General features: G+C 43.7%; 1 protein-coding gene across 3 annotated transcripts in view; it reads left to right on the top strand.

Annotated features, from left to right (window-relative positions):
- SLC25A13 (solute carrier family 25 member 13) overlaps positions 1 to 23,087 on the top strand; it is a 226,698-nt gene that overhangs the window by 63,101 nt on the left and 140,510 nt on the right. For 2 of the 3 annotated variants that reach the window (XM_043462657.1, XM_043462658.1), the window contains exon 4: positions 18,844 to 18,959. The exons of the other annotated variant lie outside the window; for it this stretch is intronic. In XM_043462657.1, coding sequence (XP_043318592.1) covers positions 18,844 to 18,959 — 116 coding nt within the window. The remainder of the gene's footprint in view (positions 1 to 18,843; positions 18,960 to 23,087) is intronic. 3 annotated transcript variants of the gene reach the window in all.

Raw genomic sequence — 23,087 nt, 5'->3', positions numbered from 1 at the left:
ACCTACTAAAGCAAGGGAAGGAGATGGTGCGTGACCATGGGCTCTGGGGTGCTACAGTTGATAGGGTGGTCAGGGAACACCTCTTTGAAAAGTGACGTGTAGGCAGAGACCTCAGTGAGAGTGAGCCATGTGCGAATCTGTAAGTTGAGCTTTCCAGGTAAGGGAATAAAAGATGCAGAGAGCCTGAGATAAAGGTGTGCTTGACATCTTTGAGATGAAGCAAGGAAACCAGTTTGATTAGGGGCTGGTGATAAGCAGAAGTGTGGAGGAAGTCAGAAAGGTATCTGGGAGCCAGATTATAAAGATATTATAGTATTTTATTTCAGATATAGGTAGAAGTCATGAGTTTTGAGCACTAGACTGACATCATCAGAATCACAGATTGAAAGGCTCTCTCTAGCTGATTTACAGAGAGTGGAATAAACTAGGCAGAGTGAAGGAAAGAAAAAAGATGGCAGGACTTGGAGGGCTAGTTGTGGAGATGCTAAAAGTGATTGGATTTGGGATTTTCTTGATAGATTGGATATAGATATGAGAGAGAGCCATCTAAGGGACTCCAGGGTTTCTGAGGGAGGAATAGGTTTGGAAGCATGGGTGTAATAGCATTCCGATGCCTATTAAACATGTAGTTGGAGAGAGAGGCAGATACTGTAAGGATTGGATTAATTTCAGGGGAAAGGTCTGGGTTAGAAATAGGAGTCAACCAAATTACTTTCTTGATCTGAGCCAATTTTCAGCATGAGGAGTTGATGTAATAACTTCTGAAGGTTCAATGGGTTGGGTGTTGTTTTGTGGGAATGGGGGCATTTTTTTTTTTTTAAATAATGAGTATTATGGACTCAGGTTATTTATGTATTTGGCATGCCTTTTTAGAAATTGAGGTGTAGTTAATTTACAATGGTGTGTTAGTCTGAAGTGCACAGCAAAGTAGTTCAATTATACATACATACATAACATATATATTTCAGATTCTTTTCCATTATAGTTATTATAAGATATTGAATAGTTTCCTGTGGTATACTCTAGGAATTTACTGTTTATGTTTAGTAGTGTGTATATGTTAATCATAAATTCCTGATTTATCTCTTCCTCCCCTGCCCCCTATTATTCCCATCAGTAACTGTAAGTTTGCTTTTTGTGTCTGTGAGTCTATTTTTGTTTTGTAAATAAGTTCATTTGTATCATTTTTTCAGATTCTGCAAATAAGTTATAGCTTTTCTTCAGAGGAGCGAGCATCTTTTAATTTTCATGGCTGCAGTCACCATCTGCAGTGATTTTTTTTTTGGAGCCCAAGAAAATAAAGTCTGTCACCGTTTACTTTTTTTCCTATCTATTTGCCATGAGGTGATGGGATATACTGTCTATATGCACCACATCTTCTTTATCTGTCCCTCTGTTGATGGGCATTTTGGGCGCTTCCATGACTTGGCTATTGTAAATAGCACTGCTGTGAATGTTGAGGTACATGTATCTTTTCAAATTAGAGCTTTCTCTGGATTTATGCCCAGGAATGGGATTGCTGGATCATATAACTCTATTTTCAGTTTTTTAAGGAGCCTCCATATCCTGCCAACAGTGTAGGAGGGTTCCCTTTCCTCCCCACCCTCTCTAGCATTTATTACTTGTAAATTTTTTAATGATGGCCATTCTGGCCAGTGTGAGGTGATACCTCATTATAGTTTTGATTTGCACTTTTAAAAATAATTAGTGATATTGAGTATCTTTTCATGTGCCTGTTGGCCATCTGTATGTTTTGTATGGAAAAATGTCTATTTAGGTCTTCTGCTTATTTTTTTAATTAAAAAAAATTAAACTATATGAGCTGTTTGTACATTTTGGAAATTAATCCCTTGTTGGTGGCATTGTTTGCAAATATTTTATCCCAGACCATAGGTTGTCAAGGACTTCCAAAATTACGTTGAATATAAGTGGTGAGAGTGGACATCGTTGAGTTGTTCCTGATCTTAGAGGAAATGCTTTTAGTTTTTCAGTGCTGAGTATAATGTTAGCTGTAGGTTGATCACATATGTCTTTTATTGTGTTGAAGTATAGCCCCTCTCTGCCTACTTTATGAAGAGTTTTTATCATAAATGAATGTTGAATTTTATCAAAAATTTTTCCCCCATCAATTGAGATGATCGTATGGTTTTTATTCTTCGGTTTGTTAGTGTGATATATCACATGATTGATATGTGGATATTGAAAAATCCTTATGTTCCTGAGATAAATCCCACTTGATCATGGTGTATGATACTTTTAATGTATTGTTGGAGTTGGTTTGCTGGGATTTTGTTGAGAATTTTTTCATCTATGTTCATCAGTGTTATTGACCTCTAATTTTCCTTTTTTGTGATGTCTTTGTCTGGTTTTGGTATCGGGGTGATGGTGGTCTCATAGAATGAGTCAGAAGCAGGATTCTCAGGCTGTCTTTCTGGTTCCGTACTGGGATTCGACGCACTAAGCTCCCTGGTTGTCATTTTCTCCTAGGAGCTCTAACGACATCTTTTGCAGTCTGAATCTGTCTGTAACAGATACTGACACTTTTAGCTAATCTTTATTCTTATCCTGTCTTCATTTTTGTGGGCTTAGTTCAGTCAGTAAAGAATCTGCCTGCAATGCAGGAGACTTGGGTTCGATTCCTGGGTTGGGAAGATGCCCTGGAGAAGGAAATGGGAACCCATTCCAGTATTCTTGCCTGGAGAATTCTATGGACAGAGGAGCCTGGTGGGCTGCAGTCCATGGGGTCGCAAGTGAAAGTCACGACTGAGTGACTTTCACTTTCACTTCACTTTTATCCTCTCCTTAAGGCTGGTACCACAGTAGTCTGGGGTCAGTCTTTGTTTTTGTAAAATTACTGTGAGTGGTTCTTTGTATTGAGAAGACCATCCATGTGATTAGGTTATTGATCCTTTTTCGATTCCTTCCCATCCCTTTAAGCACCCTGTGCAGGCTGAGGAGTTGGCTAGCTGGGCACCATATGCCACTGCCTGTCTCTGCCCCTCTCTCCTCTGCTTATCGGGTGGTGAGCTACAGCCTTCTGTGGCAGAGTTGAACAAATGCAGCCACGTCGCTTCTAATAGATTTTAGTTCATATCATTTCTCCAATTACTAATTTTGAATGTAATTTTTAAAATTCACTAAGGGTATTCTATTTCCATCTACGGAAAGCCTCCCTTGAAGGTACCTGAGATTTGCTGAACATGTAAAGCTTCTTTCTATGGCTTTATAATTTCCTGAGTACTGCTTTCTTACAGAGGTTGTTTTTTTTTTTTTTTTGTATTGGGGTATAATCTTACAGAGGTTTTTTTGGTTTTTTGTGTTTTTTTGTATTGGGTTATGATCCATTAACAAACAATATTGTGATAATTTCAGAAGGTTTTCTTTTTTAATTTTAGTCAGGATATGAAAGTCAATTTAAGGAAAAGGCATTAAAACACTGATGTTGCTGTTCCACAATTAGCTATAGTTGTACCTAGAAAAAGCAAGAATCTCAAAAGTCTTATAGCTCAATTTGCTTTTGCAAAAGTATAAAAGCACTCCGAACAGTTTCTAATTTTGCTTTTTTTTTACAATTGCTATTCTGTGTTCTAATTGCCTGCTTAAAAAAAACCTTGATATTATTTAATATCTTTAGAAACAGGACTTGCTAATGAATGCAGAGACTGTGTGGGATAGGATGGGGAAATATATTGGACAGAAAAATTTTTCTTCTCTTACCCTTTTTTTGAAAATTTATGTAGGTTCTTCCAAAGAGTAAAATAAACTATAAAGCTAAGTAGAGCAGGCTCATGTAGTTATAATAAATGCTCTTGGTTATTTTAATAAGACTCTATGTTCATGGGTAGCTTGTGTTAATAGGTGAATTTATTGTGTTTTGTTAGTGATTATTTGTTTAGCAAAACACAATTAAATATGAAAAACTTACATTTTTCTTTATCAGATCTTGTGCTGGCTCCTAAGCAAATTATGTTCATGTGGTAAAATTTAAATTAATCTGTATGGAAGATAGAGGTGGAAAAAGAATTTTACTTATTGTAGATTTGGGGTGAAATCCAGAAATATTACCTAATCAGAATAATGTAAGCAGAAATCGCTCTTTGTTTCAATTCTCATTAATAGTATTTCTTTTTAGGCGACTTTTCTCTGCAATAATAGTTTATACAATCTAGTTTTAATTTTAAAGTTTTATTTTCAATCCTGGAGTATCTTAGATAATCATTCATGACACCAATTATAGAGGCTTCAAAGATGTGCCTGAATCTATACTGATCTCAGTAATATCTTGAACAAGTTTTGCTTAAAGATTTATTGTCCTCTTAATTTGTTTCTCATGATTTACCTCACTTCGGAATGTTGAAGCCAAAACAGAATATACATTTAATGTCAAATAATTTTCTCCTCGCCAGGCACGTCTCCGTGGCTGGGCTGAACATGGTGATTGAGGTTTTCCTTAGTTACGTGAGCATTTGTGTAGCAGTGGGAGGTGGAAGTGGGGCACCTGAGGCTAAGCTATTCCATTCTGTGTGGCCATTTCTTCCTTATTTTGAAACAGACGTGGAAAAGAGAAAAAAGATCCCAGTTCGTCATCAGAGTTATTTCTGGTGTCTCAGTCCTCACCAGCAAGAACCTATTTGTTCTCAGCAGCTCTGTCTCTTTACTCTTAGGGTGACCGAGGACCGTGCTGGGGTTGCCTTTGGAACCTTGATCAGCACCCCTACCCCCAGCACTTTGGAGAACCCGTTTTTCTCGGTGGCGCTAGTGGTAAAGAACCCACCTGCCAACGCAGGAAATGTAAGAGATGAGGGTTTGATCCCTGGGACGACCCCATGGAGGAAGCAGTGGCAACCCACTCCAGTATTCTTGCCTGGAGAATCCCTTGGACAGAAGAGCCTGGCGGGCCACAGTCTGTAGGGTTGCAAAGAGGTCAGATACGAGTGAAGCAGCTAGCACACGCAGGTTTTTCTCCCTTACTGGGAAATGTGAGAAAGCATGTTGGAGACAGTCATTTGATGGTTCGTTTTCTTTTTGTGTTAAAATAAATGTTGAAAATTTGGAGGCCCTTTGTGACACAGGTGATAAAGGACAAGTTGTAATTGTTTATAGGCTGAGAGATCAGGCTTACGTGGAGTTATGACGTATCTCAGAAAAATCATAATTCCGTGGTTTAGGAGCGGCAATCTGCTTGGGAATGTGGGTGGGGAGGGGGAAGGCTTCAAGTGTTGGGACTTTGTGGAGCAAGAACATAGGTTTTTTTTTCCTTAGGGATGCTCATTTGGGGTGGCAGGGGATGGAGGGCTGATGGAGATTATTGCGGACAGCTGCCGTTCTTGATGCAGCCATTGCTCTGAAAATACCCTGTATAAACCGCACCTTACCATTTCTGAGCTATAGAACACTTCATTAAACTTTTAAATTTAAAATGTTTTAGATAATGCATAATTTATCCCATACTTTCTGTTTCTTACTGTATGCCTTGATTTTTAAGGACCTTATTCTTAATTTTGTTAACCGAACACAAGTGCTTTCTCTTGCCTCGTTAGAAAAGAGAGTAAAAGTCTTTGATGGTCTGAGATGCGATTGATGGAGTTATTTTACAACTCTGAGTAAATTTAAAGTAAAATTTAAAACCCTAATCCTCCTTTGCTTACATTGAAATATTATGACCCTGTTGATGAGAAGTATTGCCTGTGAAACTTGGTCTGAGTTCTCTTATTAATATAAGAGAAATTTCTGCAAATTCAATTTGGAATCAACACGTGGGCACTTTTAAAATTTCTTTTTCATGGTCCTAAATACAGAAAATAATAATCTATTTTAAGCTTCTTATAAATGATGGAGCACTTGTTTACATGGGTAAAATGACTCTATCTAAGTAGTGTATTGAAGTTCATGTTAATGTTTGCTATTTAATGACACGTAATGATATTCAATGAAGGGTTATGCTAAACCGAAGAGAAAATGTGTTACCCAGGCAACTGCCTCAGGCAGACTAGAGATTCAGGCATATGGCTCTATAGTACACATTATTTCAGCATCTTTAAGCATAAAGAACCACACATGTAATTGACTGTGAAAAATTACTGCTCAGTTACTGTATTGTACGGTCATAATAGAAGTAAATGAATACGTCATTGTTATTGGAACAAGTCTGTTGGGAACCACTTGTAGACTCTACTATTTAAGAAGCAAAAATACAATAAGAAGAAAATAGCTGGTTTAATTAACATGTAAAATTAGGTTAATTTGAATTCAGCTGGCACAGCAGATATTAATGTTGGCTTTTTTGTGTGTGCATGTGATATTCTGGCTCAAGCTTATGTACTTCTGTTTCGTCTTGCCCACACCATGAATAATTTTATTTAAAAAAATATGATAAAGGCCATTTCAGCCACTGAATTTTTTGCTGTGCTCAGGGCTTATGTTCTGATCACAACAAAAAAGCTTATTGTGTGTATCCATAATGTGAAATTCATAACTGAAAGAAAAATGTTACAATATTTCCTAGTAACTGATAAGGTTTTTCAAAGGGGAATCAGTAAAACTTGATTTCACATTTTTTTTTAAAAAAATGTAGTTTTCTGCTCTTTGGTCACAGCATGTCTAGCTGGGCACTTGCATTGGCAGATGCCAGCCAGCGGCACGTTCGCTCTGGTCACTTTTTGTGTATCAGTGCTTACTTAGATGCTCTTATTTGGTTCCAAATACCATTTTAATCGTCACCTCGCTCCAGAGATCAGAAAAACTCATTGAGAAAGGCGTTGTGTTGTAGTCGCAGAATGATTTGCCTCAATCAGCTTTTGGTACCTTAAAATGTTATCTGAACAAAAGACACCCGCAGGTGACATGTTGTTGTTTCGTCACTAAGCCGTGTCTGACCCCTGTGAGCCCACGGGGAGCATGCCTTACACGCGTACTCAGTCAGGTCTGACTCGGACACCACGGGCTGTAGCTTCCCAGGCTGCTCTGTCCATGCCGTTCTCGGGCAGGAGCATTGGAGTGGGTTGCTGTGCCCTCCTTGAGGGAATGTTCCCAACCCAGGGATTGAACCCCAGTCTCTTTACGTCTCCCGCGTTGGCAGGTGGGCTCTTCACCACTAGCGCCACCCAGGTAGCATGGATGTCTGCTAAAAGCATGCACGAGAAGCTTGTTCCCTGATCTGTCTGCTGTGCTCTAGGTGCTCACAGATATTCTGGAGTGCAGGTTGCTTTTGTGCTTTTCGGCTCTCAACTGTACTAATCAAACTGAAGACTGAAGTCAGATATTCCAAAGGGTCTGGGGGCGTGTAGTCTACTGGAAGGATTTAAAGTACTGATTTCCACCGTGATCTGACAGCTGACCAGCTGCTTTATGCAGTGATAGAGGTCACTTTGCTAGTTAACAATGTATATGCCTGATGACTTTTCAGTTACTGATTTATTGGGCTTATCTGCATTTTATCTCCCCATTATCCTTCTTTATTTGCTATTTAATTAATTTATTTATGGCCATGCTGCGTAGCATGTGGGATCTTAGTTCCCCAACCAGGGATTGAACCTTTGCCCCCTGCACTAGAAGCATGGAGTCTTAACCATTGGACTGCTAGGAAGTCCCTTTTTTAACATTTTTGTTTAATTTCTAGGCATTAGCCATTTAAATAGCATTGAAAGCCTTCTTGTCCAGCCTTAAAAGAATTAGGGAAAATCTCAGAAACCTAGATTTTTAAAAAAATCTACTTTGGTGGTGGTGTTCAGTTGCTCAGTTGTGTCCGATGCTTTGTGACCCCATGGGCTGCAGCACACGTCCCCACCCTTCATTGTCTCCCAGAGTTTGCTCAAGCTCATGTCCATTGAGTCAACGGTGCCATCCAGCCATCTCATCCTCTGTTGCTCCCTTCTCGTCCTACCCTCAATGTTTCTCAGCATTGGTCTTTTCCAGTGAGGACTCTTCACATCAGGTGCCAAAGTATTGGAGCTTCAGCATCAGTCCTTCCTGTATATATTCAAGGTTGATCTTCTTTCACCTTCATCAAGAGGCTTTTTAATTTCTCTTCACTTTCTGCCATATATCTGAGGTTATTGATATTTCTCATGGCAGTCTTGATTCCAGCTTATGATTCATCCAGCCTGACATTTTGCATGATGTACTCTACATGTAAATTAAATAAGCAGGGTGACAGTATACAGCTTTGACATACTCCTTTCCCATTTTTGAACCAGTCCATTGTTCCATGTCTGGTTCTAATTATTACCTCTTGACCTGCATACGTGTTTTGAAGAAGGCAGGTAAAGTGGTTTGGTATTCCCTTCTCTTACTCAGATGGATTTTTCAGTATAGTTATAGCAACTAGTTTTCCCTTTTTTCACCAATGGTCTTTCTGTCTTTCAACTTTTTTCCCCTTTTAGGCAATCCCGTTTAAAATGAGTTATTTATAGTGTTTTGGTTTTTTTTTTTTTTGTAACTTTGTACACTTTCTTTTGTTTTCTTTTTCATCAATCTTTTAATAATTTAACTTCTTTTTATTTATTTAAAAATAGTGGCTATGTTCCTTGTGTCACACAGTATACCTGTGTAGCTTAGTTTTTACATGATAATCTGTACCTCTTAATCCTCTACTCCTATATTTCACCTCACCCCTTCTTTCTCCTAACACTGCTAACCACTGGTTTGTTCTGTGTCTGTGGGTCTGCTTCTTTTTTGTTATATTCATTAGTTTGTTGTATTTTTTAGGTCCACATATAAGTTATATCATACAGTATTTGTGTTTGTCTGACTTGTTTCTTTCGCATAAGATTCTCCCAGGTCTGTCCATGTTGCTGCAGATGGCAAACATTTTTATTCTTTTTTTATGGCTGAGTAGTTCATGCTTTGTGTATCAGTCACCTCTTCTTTATCCATTCATCTGTTCGTGTACGCTTAGGTTGCTTCCTTATCTTAGCTGTTGTAAACAGTGCTGCTGTGAACATTGGTAACTTTTCAAATTAGTGTTCTCGTTTTCTTGAGATATATACTCAGGAATGAAATTGCTGGGTCATAATGGTTGTTCTATTTTTAATTTTTTGAGAAACCTCTGTACTGTTTTCCACAGTGGCTCCACCAATTTCTATTCCCACGAACAGAGTATGCTTTTTATTTAAAGGAATAAAAGTCTTTGGCCAGAACTCAAAATGCCCCTGTGATAAAATAAAGATGATTTGTGGTATACTGTATTGAAATCTCTCAATATAAGTAACTATTCAGAATAGATACAATGTAATATAGCTTTTTAGGTTTTCTTTTTAAAATAATGATTTATTTATAAAAAACAGAATAGAATCTTATGGAGAGAGAGAATATGATTTGTCTCAGTTTTACAAAGTTTGTGGTGGTTCTTTTTCTTGACGTGGTATCACTCTTATAGGGATTGTCCATGATTAGAACATTTTTATAACTCAAAGGTTGAAAGATGGGAGGTGGCCAGACAGTTCTCTTGAGGTGCCTGGGCAGTAGTATTTAACAAGGAAGGAAAGAAGCCATGGGGAGTAGAGGGTGTGTAGGTCATATAGGATGTGTAGGTTACATTTTTTTTCAGTATTTAACTGAGTGAACGGTTAGCAAAAGTAGAGTGGAACAGGGATTAATCATACTTGTTAAACATGTTTGATCCCTCTGATAAGGAAGAAAATGTTGGAGATATAAGAACACCCTCTCTTAAACCCAATACTTGGCACAGTCAGACTTGGGCAGCTCACATGCTGTTTGAAATGAACTGCAAGGCAGTGGCCAGACAGGTAGATCTGGAAGTATGGGCATATCACTTACCGAGTTAAGCTCACAGTTACGAGAGCCTATGTATTTATCTTCTTTTGGCAATATGGGGACTATGATATATGCAGAGGTGATATTTATAGGCTAAATTCATGATAACAATACAGTAAAATTGCTAATAAAATCTTTAATAGGTTTTTGAAGCCAGACAGACAGAAGCCTGCTTGTTTGAACAATATTCAATCCACCAGATTTCATTGCAGCCAATGAATTTAAATAGCCCCCTTGGCAAACGCTGCCGTGAGGCTTCAACCTGAATGCATGGTGGAGCTGGGGACCCCAGTTGGCCTGAGAACAGATGCCCTTCTGGGGATGCCAAACTGGCGTTGGAGCTGGGTTCGCTGCAGACGGCTCCCTGTGCCTGAAGATGGAAGAAGATGGGATTGTAGGGCACCTGTGAAAGATGAGGAAAGGAGGTCTGTTCCAACCTGCCCAGCAGAATCATGCTGCGAGTTAGGCAAAGGGAAAACTAGAACTCCACTTTCTTTCTACCTTGTTACTGATTAAAAAAAAATTTTTTTAACTGGAGTATAATTTACCATGTTGTTTTACAACGTTATGTTGGTTTCTGCCGTACCACAAGATGCATCAGCCGTGAGTATGGTTCAGCCCCTCCGTTGGGAACTGCCTTCCCTCACCACCCCACTCCATCCCACCCTCTGGGTCACCATGGAACACCAGGCTGGGCCCCTGTGCCCTGCAGCAGCGTCCCGCCAGCTGTCTGATTTACACACAGTAGCGTGTATGTGTCAATGCTGCTGTCTCAGTTCGGCCCACCCTCTTCTTCCTCCATCCGCCTGCGCCGTGTCCACAATCTCTTCTCTGCCTCTGTCCTCTGCGTCTCTTCTCTGCCTCTGTCCTCTGCGTCTCTTTTCCTGCCCTGCAAATAGGTTCATCAGTACCATTTTTCTAGATTCCCATGTATAACTGGTCTTTAGAATATAAAATGAGGTCATAACTCATCGTCCCTTTCTAGAGATTGTTAACAGTTGCCTTAAATTTACATGCTTAGGGCTACTGAAGCGTAGTTTGTGTACTTACTAACCATCTACTGGCGATTGAATAAAATCTTTGTTTGTGACCTCCATCATCTGCTCAAGTAGCAGATCTCATATCCTCAGTAACTTCAGGAGTCTGTGCTGCTCTAGTGGTTTCAGGCCACCGGGCGTCCCCAGGGCACACCTGACTTGCTCCAGGGCTTTCACAGCTGTGTGCTTTGACTTCAGGGACAAGCCCGCCAGCTCTGTCTAGAGCACGTGTCCCGGATTTGACCACTTCTGTTCCTCGCTCTCCTGCTATGGCCCTGGTCCCACCCACTTGAAACTGGACTCGCTGCTTCACATGCAGTCCGCGCCGAGGTGTCCTGAGTGTTCTTTCCAGGAGCTCACATCACTCCCCCTGAAAAAGGCGCCCCAACATGACTGGAGGTCCTCGGCAGAGGGGAGTGATGTACCTGGAATGAAATCCAGGTGTGTGGACGAGATCCAACCTGTGTGCCCTGCACTCTCCTTCATCCCTATCTCTCTGCCTGCACAACCCCTGGCGCTGGGAATTTGCCAAGATCGGTGGTAGAGCCAGACTTCACAGTGAGGCTTCTTCCACCAAAATACCCTTGCTGCAGTTCTTCCCCGGCTCCCTCCTCTTCATCACTCAGATCTTAGTGCCGCCTCCCCAAGAGGCATTTGCTCACCACCTAGCCGCATTGTTCTCAAGCTCAGCTGCATGGGACGTTTAAAAAACAAACGCGTGTACAGACTGCTGTATTTAAAATGGATAACCAGTGAAGACCTATGGTACAGCACATGGAAATCTGTTCAGTGTTATGGGGCAGCCTGGATGGGAGCGGGGCTGGGGGAGAATGGATACATGTGTCTGTGTGGCTGAGTCCCTTGCTGTTCTCCTGAAACCTTCACCACGTTGTTAATCGGCTATACCCCAATACAAAATAAAAAGTTTATAGGAAAACAAATAAAACGATGACTGATCTGATCCCTCCTCATGTCCATTAAATAGGCTCGCCAGGACTAAGAAGCACTACTTTAATGCATTTTTCAGTTTTGTCCTACACACAACTGCTATCTGATCTAGAACCATCTCATCTTTATCTGTGTGTGTTTGTGCTCACTGCCTCCCTTCTCCAGTGGAGTGAAATTCCTTGAGGGCGTGGATTCTGTCCACCGTATTCGTTTTCATGGCATCCCCAGTGCCAAGAGCATTGCCTGGTATATAATAAGTGTAGGGTACAAATATTTTGGTGGCCTGAACAGTGTATATTTGCCAGGCATTCAGGAGGGAGATAAAAGATTGGAAAACCCCCCAAAGCTATTAAAGATGTTCAAGTCATGGAGGCCGAAAGTCTTCTGATAAACTGGCAATCACAGGAGAGCCTGGTTCTGTTTTTGTTTTTTTTTCCTTTTGACATTCACAGACACGTGAACCTGGCTGGTCCGGTGGTTGGAACCCAGTTTTTGGCGTTAGATTTTACTTTTATGTCTGCCATTAATCCTGTGCAATTGTTTAGCTTCTGTTGTAACTACACAGAAGAGGGTCACAAGGAGAAGTTATTTTTGTGAAGCACTCTCGTGGTTAGGAACCTGAAGTAAGAGTGGTAATTGGATTTTGATATGGTGCATTGTCTACCACCAACTTCCTGACGTCTAAAGAGATCAGATCCTCATGTGCAGTTGCTTAAACTTTCATAGCCGCAGAGTTGGCCTGGAGATCTGAACCAGGCGAGAGATGAAAGGGACCACATGGGGTGCAAGCTCCTGCCGGCTAAGCATAAGCAGCAGCAGGCAGGAAGAGAACTGGAGGTTTTCCACCGTGGATGGCCAGTGGTGGTGTGAGCCTCTCCACAGTCACTTGCTGCTTTTTTCAGTTCTCCCCCTGTGCCCCAACTTATTCAGCCCTTCTGCCAGTACCCAAGTTTAGGTCCTTGTTGTTTTGTTTCATAGAATTTTTTTTTCTTACTACACAAATAATTCAGTATGTGTGTATTGAAAAGATTAGAAAAATAGGCAAGCAAAAAGAAAAAAACTTCGAATTTCTAATATTTTAATTTTAATTTCTAATATTTTAATATTTTAACTGTTAGAGGTATCTCTAACAGTTTTGTGTTCATTCTTGAAACTCTTTGTGTGTATCACTTTTTGTCCACTTTTAACAAAATGGGCTTGTTGTCTATATATAATTTGTGTAACCGATTTTCTATGTAATGACATGAATTTGTTTATTGCAGTTTGTAGTGGTTGGATGGTTTTCTGTGTATGAATGGTCCTTTAATCAGTCATGCATGGTCGCATATTGAGGTGGTCTTCCCCTCTTCACTGTTAACAGTACCACTTGAACACTCCTGTAGGTTTAAGTTTGCACACGTCCATTGATTATTTTTTAGGGTGAATTCTGAGAAGTGGGATTGTGGTGTCAAAGAGTGTGGGCGTTGTTCAGACTCTTGCTGTGGCTAACGCGAATTCGCTGTATGATGCAGGGATCTCAGCCTGGTGCTCTGTGACGACCTAGAGGAGTGGGAGGGAGCTTCAGGAGGGAGGGGACGTAGGTACACTTAGAGCTGGTTCATGGAGATGTGCCCCAGAAAGCAACCCAACACTGGAAAGCAGTTACCCTCTGATTGAAAAAAAGGCCGGACGTGCTGTGCTGTTGGATTGCCCTCTACAGAGCCAAGTGCCGTGTGCTTCGATCCTCGTGTCATCAGGAGCCGTTCTTTCTCCTTCAGGTCTTCAGGAGTCCTCCCTGGATTCAGCCCGTGGTCTCCGCGTAGCCAGGCTCTTCTCCCTCCAGTTCACTTTGCACTCTTCTGCCAGATGGAATGGTCTGAAGCCCAAACCCATCACATCACTACACGTCCAGACTTGATCTGCTGTTACAAGCACCATGCCTGCCTTTGCACTTGCCGTTACTCTAGCTTGCTTGCACTTCTTGTGGCTCTTCATCTGCAGTCTTCGTTCCTTGGTTCCTGACTCACCATCTGCCCCTCCCCTCCCCAACCTCAGACCTCCAGGTGCTTGGGGCAGAAATTGTACTTTCCCTCCGTGTGTTCATGGCATGGGCCTGCGCTCAGCACATAGACCCGCCAGCAGAGCCCCACTGGAGTCCGTGGTCTCTCCATCCCCTGCCTGCCCTCTCGACGTGATCATCTGCTCTCTCTCAGAAGACCAATATTACATGGCCGTGTGGTCACAGCTTGCCTCTGATGCCGTGTGTTCCTAATTTTACTTTCTCCATCTCCTCCTTTCTCTCAGTGTAACAGCACTGTTTCTCTCCTCTGAATTAATATAGCAGTTTCTCTCTACTTCTCCTACATTGCTTATGACTTTTTCCATAATATCATAATTTTCAGTATTTACAGTATTCTCTATTGTAAGTCTCTCCAGGCTGAGAGCAAGCCCTTGCAAAATGAGAAGGGCAGAGAGGAGGCCTACAGTATGCTACTGTAAAGAAGCCGTGCTCTAGGGGAAGGGGAGGGTGGGGCCAGCTGAGAGAGTAGCATTGACATGTGTATTACTGGGTATAAAATAGACAGCTAGTGGGGAGCTGCCGTAAACACAGAGAGCCCAGCTTGGCACCATGTGAAGACCTAGAGGGGTGGGATGTCGGAACACACACACACACACACACACTTTAACACTTTCGGCCGATTCCCATCGTTGTATGGCAGAAACCATCACCACATCGTAAAGCAACTATCCTCCAATTAAAAATAAATAATAATAAAAAGAAGCACTACCATCACTTTGGTACACGTATCCTCTGCTGTCCTCCTCTGTCTGCAGTAGACGTGCAGTCTTGCATCATCCCAAGCATAATGTCCGGAGGCGCTCCACTTTTAATCCACTCCTCCGCGGCTTGGTGTGTGAAAGCAGTGTGTAGTGCTTCAGTTGTTTTACCCAGACTTTATTTATTTATTTATTTTTTTTTACCCAGACTTTAAAGGACTTGCAGATGCTGTTATAAATGGCTTTCAGAAGAACAATAGCTCTGGTGGTTTGGAGGACAAAAATGATTTGCTTTAAAAAAAACAAAAATTCTCTGCTCGTGTCAGAACCATGAAATAGTGTAGTTGGAAACCTGCTCTCCCTGAATCTTGAGTGGTGTAGGTGAAAATGTGACTTCTGTGTTTGCGTCCGTGTCAGCTGACCCGCACCTCACTGTCAGTCAGCTGCTGAAGGTGGGCATCAGTGTCCCAGTGGGACTCTCCCTTAGAGACCAGTCACAGAGCTTGTCAGAGCTGTGTGATTTGTCAGACAGGGCATCTACCACTGTCCAGGGCTTCCCTGGTGGCTCAGTGGCAAAGAAGCCAATCACAGGACAGAAGATGCAGGAGATGCTGGTTCGATCCCTGAGTTGGGAAGATCCCCTGAAGAAGGGCATGGCAACCCACCCCAGTATTCTTGCCTGGGAACCTCATGGACAGGGGGGCCTGGCGGGCTGCGGTTCACAGGGTCTCAAAGAGGCAGACACGGCTGAGGTCTCACACACCCCTGTCGCAGTTTGGGAAGTTGAGGCTAGAAAAGGAGGTGAGTGAGCTCACCAGCCAGTCTGAAATTGATTACGCTTGGATCCTCTGTTGTAATTTATGTTAATCCCATTAAATCTGTGAGAGTGGAGTACAGTTTATACAAAAAAATATATACATACACACATTTTTAGATATCACGCTGTAAATAAATATAGTCCTCTATAATTATTCTGATAGCCTTCTAGTCAGATTACCTTGAAAATCCAAAACGATGCTGATGAACAGTAAAGCATTATTATTTCATGGTTCATCTGTATACCTCCTACGTAGACGCATCAGCATGATACTTGTATCTAACAGGATTAGCAAATTACATACCTTTTTGGTATCTGTAACATGCCTAAAATACCATTTTGCATTCTTTGGCCAGTTATGAAACCACTCTGATGTTGCCAGAGGAGGCTTTGTTCACCCCTATAGATGGTCTTCAGGTTTCCCATTCCATTCTAAGAGACGAGATTCTCTTTTTCTGGTTATTTAAGTCTTCCTTTATTCACATTAAAGAGATGTCCCATTTCTACTCACACTTTGTGATTTGTCTTAATTCACTACCCTCTATGTAGGGGTGATTTTAGCCAACATGAATTTTTTTTTTGCCTTGACAAACTGCCAGCAAGGTTAAGCTGGGGAGAGTGTGGCTGTGGGATTGTCGGTGCTGCTCGGAGGGGGTCCCAGGGCGTGATGGGTGGCGGCGAGAAGCAAGCAGCCAATCAGAAGCACGTTTCCTCTGTGCTTCCGTGGTCTGGAGCTGGGTGTGCGTGCCTCTCTAGTGAATGCTTGTGGGCAGCTTCATTTACAGTGCATGCGTGCTAAGTCATTCCTGCAGCAGTTGTATTTACCCTCCTTTCCCCTTTCTCCTGTCCTAGTGTTCCAGCTCTGGTTTAGACCCCTGCTCTCTCTAGCTGTTAGGCTTTCTTCCCCCCATCTCATCTTTCCCCCCTCCATGTTTCATCTTTCCTCTGTTAAATTCATCTTGTACCCCAGTTCCTTTTCTAAAACGAATATCTGACCCTGATATTTTTTTAACCCCCAAACCTCCAGTGATTTCTTACTGCCTGCAAAAAAAAAAAAAAAAAAACAGGATTCTCCAGCTGGTCTTTCTAGGCCTTCACAGATGGCTGTCATGACAGATCAACCACCCTTTGACTCCGCAGGATCACTAGATGCAGGATGGGTAGCACCTCTGCCCTCCTCCAAGCACAGCACACTCCGTTGGTCATCACTTCCGTCTGGAGTTCTTTCCTCCATGTGGATCGTCCTCCCCCTCCCCTTCTCTTGCCTCTCCATCCTCCCTCACCATTTGGAATGCAGTCTCAGTCAAATGGGAACCAGGATACTTTGTTTTCAGGCCAAAATGTCAGAAGCCAATTGTTTCACCTCACACAAGCCATAACATCTTCTGGTTTTCTCAGAAATAAAAGGAGGAGGTGGAAGTTGATTATCCCTAAGATCTTTTCAGCTTGAAAATGTGCTCTTTAAATGCCACAGCTTTGTGGAACCTTCCTACATTCTTCCAGGCAGCGTAAATCACTGTGTCCCCGAATGCTTTATCTCTTCTTCATTTTACTTGACACGCAGCTTGTGTCCTGGGGAGACAGATGCATGTGGCCACCTCCCACCCCCAGCAGCTGTCAGCTACTCCAGGCCAGCCAGAACCTTCCACCCCATGTTTGCATTTCCCCGCCACCCCCATGCCCACCCACGCCTGGTCCTGCTCACAGCCGGATCCTCAGTGCTGCAGACTGTACCGTTGAGGAGAAAATGTTCTGGGCGAGTGTTCTTCCATAGCACCTGCTGTTCCTGAATGTTCCCCTGCGTTTGGAAGGGTGTGTTTTTGGTGTGAGCAACATAGAGATGGGGTAATGAACACACCAGAATTTTCCTCTCTTCGTGGCATTATCATTATAATCAGGTGACATTCTGGGACATAGCAAAGTTAGCTTTGTAGCTCGTGCTCTGTATAATAATGTGTTTTCTCTGTTAAATGTTTAGAAGTAAGTGTTCAGTGAAGCAGAGGAAACCGCTCCTGTTCTCTTTCTCTTTCTATCTCCTCGAGACTTGGACTATCCCAATGTATCACTGAAATACTTGGATGTTTGTAATACAAAACAGGGCTTCCCATGTGGCTCAGTGGTGAAGAATCCGCTCGCCAAAGCAGGAGCAGCAGGTTTGATCCGTGGAATGGGAAGATCCCCCGGAGGAGGGCATGGCAACCTACTCTAATACTCTTTCCTGGAGAATCCCATGGACAGAGGAGCCTGGCTGGCTACAGTCCATGGGGTTGCAAACAGCTGGACACGACTCAATGACTAAACAATGGTACAAAACAGTGGCAAAGACCTTTCCTGAGACAGCCTCAGTGGGTTTGTTTACTCGTTGGAAGTCAAAGCCTCTGTGGCCTGTTTTGTTCTTCCTGATGGATAGATTTGATCAGATCACGACCTTGTTCAGAAACTTACCTCTCTCAACTTCAAATATCATTCCACAGTGTTCTCTGATGCACTTTCCTGTCCAGAGAACATTAGCTCCTCGCTGTTTCCCTTACAAACTCCCGTACTTTTCGGCACCTGCCTTTTTGCAGCCGTTTCCCCTAAGGTGACCCCCCCACCCCCCACCACTTCTACTGCACACCAGAACTTCACTAATCTTTGAGACCCGCTCCACAAAGCTTTCTTTGATTTCTGACCAAAATTCCATTACTGTCATACTGGTGCCTGTGTATGACTCATCTGCCCTGCATAGTAGCCTAGATTAGGATTAATCTGTTTTACCAGACCACAAGTGTCTTGGTGTCACTTTTCATGTCTGAACATGAAAGCATCAGTCGCTCAGTCGTGTCTGAATCTTTGCGACCCCATGGACTGTAGCCCACCAGGCTCCTCTGTCCTTGGATTCTCCAGGCAAGATACTGAAGTGGGTAGCCATTCCCTTTTCCAAGGGATCTTCCTGACCCGGGGATTGAGCCCGGCCTGGGTCTCCTGCATTGCAGTCAGATTCTTTATCGTCTGAGCCACTGGGGAAGCCCCATTTCAAGTCTAATTTATCTGGATTTTGTCCCTCACCCCAGTGTCATCCTTTAGTTTAATCTGCATGAGGTCGGCAGATGCCAGGAATGAGTAAATCTTTGTGAACCATGTTACATGGTGTAGAAAAGGTACGAATGAGTGACAGAGCTGGCTGTTTTGTTATCGTATTAATCTAAAGTGTCTAAGCTCTAATTTTAGAATCTTAACAACATGCCTGAAACAAAAGTAGTATATGTTGGGTAAAACAGTTACATTTGAAATTATAATGCATTTAATGTGTCACCCTATCCTCAAATCTGTCGTGTCTTTTAGATTCTGTGTTGTTATTTCAGTCCACTCTGTGTAAAAGGGAATGCTAAGTGTTTATATACATGTTGTTAGGTTTGAATTTTGGTGTTTGACAGTGATGTTTTATTTTTTCCCTTACCGTATATTTGTGTATGCTTTTATCTTTCACAAGCTACTGATTCTATGCTTTGTGCTTGTCTTATGTTGCAGATTAATATCCTTTCAAGAATTTGTGGCATTTGAATCTGTCCTGTGTGCCCCGGATGCTCTGTTTATGGTGGCCTTCCAGCTGTTTGACAAGGCAGGCAAAGGAGAAGTTACTTTCGGTAAGCGGTGTGTGTGCACACCTAAGGACATGCAGACTTGTGCGACCAGTTGGAGTTTTTCCCCAAGAATGAAGTAGATGGAAATGCTTTTTAAGAAGCTAGGCTGTCCCTTTGAACAAGATATCCCAGTGTTTTCAGGCTCTAATGCTTCAAAAAATGTCTCCCTTTGTGAAAAATTGAGTTTCTGGCTTATTATTTTTCAATTGTCTTTGGCTGTGCTGGGCCCTGGTTGCTGTGCCGCAAGCTTCGGCTCGTGGTGGCCAGCAGGGGCTACTCTCTAGTTGCTGAGAGCGGGCGTCTCGCTGCAGTGGCTTCTCTTGGCATGGAGCGCGGGCTCTAGCGCACAGGCTCAGCAGCTGTGGTGCCCGGGCTTCGTTGCTCTGCAGCATGTGGGGTCTCCCTGGAGCAGGGATCGAACCTGTGTCCCCTACATTGGCAGGCGGATTCTTAACCACTGGACCACCAGAGGAGTCCGGGCTCGGTAGTTTTGACATGGTGTTTTAAGGTGAGGAAGGATGGAGCATGACTTAGTCACAGGGTTATAGAAGGGGAGAGGCAGACAGGATTTGACTGTCCAGCGCATTCCCTTCACAGTCAGTAGGGCCTCTCCAGATAGAAGGAAGACATTAATACAGTGCCTGGGAACAGAGGGGGCTCTGTTCCCCAGTACCTTGTCTCCTTACCCTGGGCTCATGGAGTGGCTGAAATCCAGAGGTAGCACGTGAGATGGCAGTTCGGAATGGTATGTGGCAAACCTTGTTTTTCTAAATAACATGGTTCCCTCTGGCTGGACTGGGAGCGTCTGTTATCCCACTGCCACCTTCTGAAAAGGCAGTACCATCTTCACAGGGGTCAGCTGCTAAGCTGCAGAAACCCCTGAAGTTTTTAAGTATTAGAAGGAAGGGAAAGCCAGGATGTGGTGGGGCAGTGGCAAGTTTTTTTTTTTTTTTTTTAACACACTGGTTACTGAAGCTACATGGGGCAGAAGGTACCCCATTTCTCTCGGACTGTGCAGTATCTAGTGTATGTTGTCTGCGTGTGTGAACTTGGTGTAAACAGTTTTGCCGTAAAGAATTTCAGAGCTCCTTTGCACAAATTGTGCATTCAGGGGAAATGGCTAATGCACCCATTTTAAACGTCTCTGTTGTTTCTCATTGATTCTTGGCCTTGTCTTCCTTGTAAGGAATGTATAGATGGGGGAATACAGATGGTGTAATAGAGCACCATCTATTCTGGATGGTTCTAGAATTGGAGAGACTTAGCTCCTTCCAAAGGAACTATGGTCTTTCCAGTAGTCATGTGTGGAAATGGGAGTTGGACCAGAAGGAAGGCTGAGCACTGAAGAATTTTGAACTGTGGTGCTGAAGAAGACTCTTGAGAGTCTCTTGGACTGCAAGGAGATCAAACGAGTCAATCCTAAAGGGAATCAGCCCTGAGTACTCATTGGAGCAATTGATGCTGAAGCTGAAGCTCCAGTACTTTGGCCCCCTGATGTGAAGAACTGACTCACTGGAAAAGACCCTGATGCTGGGAACGAGTGAAGGCAGGAGGAGAAGAGGGCAGCAGAGGATGAGATGGTTGGATGGCATCACCAAGTCAATGGACATGAACTTGGATGAACCCGGGGAGATGGCGAGGAACAGGGAGGCCTGGTATGCTGCAGATCACAGGGTCGCAGAGTTGGAGACGACTTGGCGACTGAACAAGAGCGACACTCCTTCCAGCTCTGCCACTTTTGTCTTGAGCCAAGCTAGTGATCCTTTCAGGTCTTGGTTTTTCTTTTGAGAAATGAAGGTAATAATTACATAAAGTCTAGGTAAAGCGCTGTGATAGATTTATCCTGTTAGCCCTTCCCCTCTCCACCCATTCCTCTGTGTACATTTAACCTGGCAGTTATTTAAGGCTAGGCCAGCCGGGATAGAGGCGAAACACATAGACTTACCTGATTTTGTTTCATATCATCTAGCAACTCAGATGCTTTCCATTAGCACTTCATGAAGATTATTTAATATTTAAAAATCCCAGGAATAATTTTAGGTTTTTCCCTTTCTGTCACCTAATTCCTCTTAGCATCACTGTAACCACAGCTTTTCAATGGACCCCCAATCAAAATGTCCCTGTTAAAATCCACAAATAATAAATGAGTGGCTAGCTCATGGTGGTGTTGATTTATCCAGTGAAAGTCAGTTTGGTGAGGATGTTATGATTGCATTTGCTTGGGATGAACAGGGAGAGCCTGTAAGCCTCAGTGAGTTCAGCATAGGTGCACGCTCTCTCTCTCTATTGCTTTCCTCCTTTCTGCTGCAGGTCTGGAGTAGGCGCTGGGAGAGAGCTGGGTTGGAGATGGAGGGCTGAGGAGCAGACTTCAGACCATTTCCTTGACCCCAGTCAGTTTTCCCTTTATGGGTGTGGAGTGGTGGGGGCTGCTGTTGGCACCAGCATGCTGCTGGCCTGGTGGAGGAAAGAAACAAAAGACTTTTGCCAGTGCTGGAAGGGGTGCTAGTGTGATTAGAAGAAAAGACCAGGTAAACAGCAGGAGGGAGGTACGTGGGAGCCGTCTTTGCTCTGTAGAAAGAACAGTGGCTTGAAAACTCTGTTTCTGCTTCTTGCTGGCTGGCTGTTGATGGGGAAGTCGTTTCTGCTTTCTGAGTCTTATTTTCCTTATCTGTAAAATGAGGGTAATAACCTGCCTTCCAGGACTATATAAGGGTTAAAAGATCTACTGCACATAAACAGGCTATGTGGAAAACAAAAGCCTTTACAAAAATGATATTACTAAAAGGAATAAGGTGGCAGAGGGGTAGGTGGACGTGGAGTACCTCTCTCTCCATGGATACATCAGGAATACACCTTCAGACACAGATGCGCATGCAGAACACCAGCTGAGCGCAGACAGGAGGATCTGACCAGTGGAAAAGAATATATAGACCCACGCAAAACTTGGCAGGACAAAGGAACTAGGGGGAAAACCAGGAGTGTTAGTAGGACTGGGCCTGCCCTCAGGGGTGGGGGAACTGAAGCAGGGGTCTGATCCCCACACTGGGGCAACTGTCTGAGTCAGAGGAGAAACATTTAAGGCTGAGAGTGAAACAGCTGATCTGTGGCGGCCTAAAGGGAATGAGAGTCAGACAGTCCTTTCCGCAGCCATGCATTCCCTGGAGAGGGACACGGGTCCCCTGGAAGGGGCAGCAGCTGGGAGCTGGAGTTTAGGGATTGTGGAGCAAACCCAGGGCAAAGGCTGCTGTTGACTGCGGAGAGATGGATTGAGGGGATGTGAGGGAGGAGACTGTGGTGGGAAGTGCCTGTGGAGGAAGGCCGGGCAGCCCTGGAAGTAAGGCGATACTGCTGAGTCACCCACAGTGGGTGGGGCCATCACCATAGCCTCTCTCACCCCACACGCCTGCTTTGGCAGCTGAACAATAGAGAGGCTGGCCCATCAAATGCCTGCGCTGAACTAGTGAGTAGGACCCCACCCAGGGTGCCCCTTTAAGTGCCTGACCTGCTGATCTACAGAGAAGGACCCCAGGCAAGGGAGCCCTCTAAGTGCCTGAGGGGGCGGAGCTATGCAGAAAGACTGGCTGAAAAGGCCTTCTGATCGCCAGCTAGGAGAGGCTCGAAAAAAGACTCCGAGAGGACCATAACTCCTGCAGAGGAGGCAGTCCGTGTCCCCGCACACTTGGCGCTGCCAGGGTCCCTGCAAGCCAAGCAGCTTTGCCACCTTCACGCCCAACTTTACGGCGGCAGAGCTGCCAAGGCAAAAAAAAGTCTTCTGTCTGTGTGCGCAGGTTTGCTTTGGTCGTGTCCACCTCTTTGTGACCCTGCAGACGGTGGCCTGCCAGGTTTCTATGTCAGAGGGGTTCTTCAGGCAAGAATACTGGAGCCTATTGGCCAAGGCTGGTTGCCATACCCTTCTAGAGCACTATATTTCCTGCTGCCCTAGCTGCCAGCTCCCCTGAGGACCTGGTGCTGCCAGAACCCCTGCAACCCAAGCAGCGGCTCCACCTCTGCACCTGGCCCTCACAGGGGCAGACCCAAGTCCTCCAGGGCAGCCTCAAGGGCAAACCCCAGTGGACAATCCACGTGCAGAGGTGGGAATAAAGCCACAGTTGAAACCTAGGGGCAGTGTGG

This window comes from Cervus canadensis, chromosome 3 (assembly GCF_019320065.1).
Source record: "Cervus canadensis isolate Bull #8, Minnesota chromosome 3, ASM1932006v1, whole genome shotgun sequence".
Taxonomy (NCBI): domain Eukaryota; kingdom Metazoa; phylum Chordata; class Mammalia; order Artiodactyla; family Cervidae; genus Cervus; species Cervus canadensis.
The sequence above is the reverse complement of the archived record's forward strand: the minus strand, read 5'-3'. Positions and strand labels throughout refer to the sequence as shown.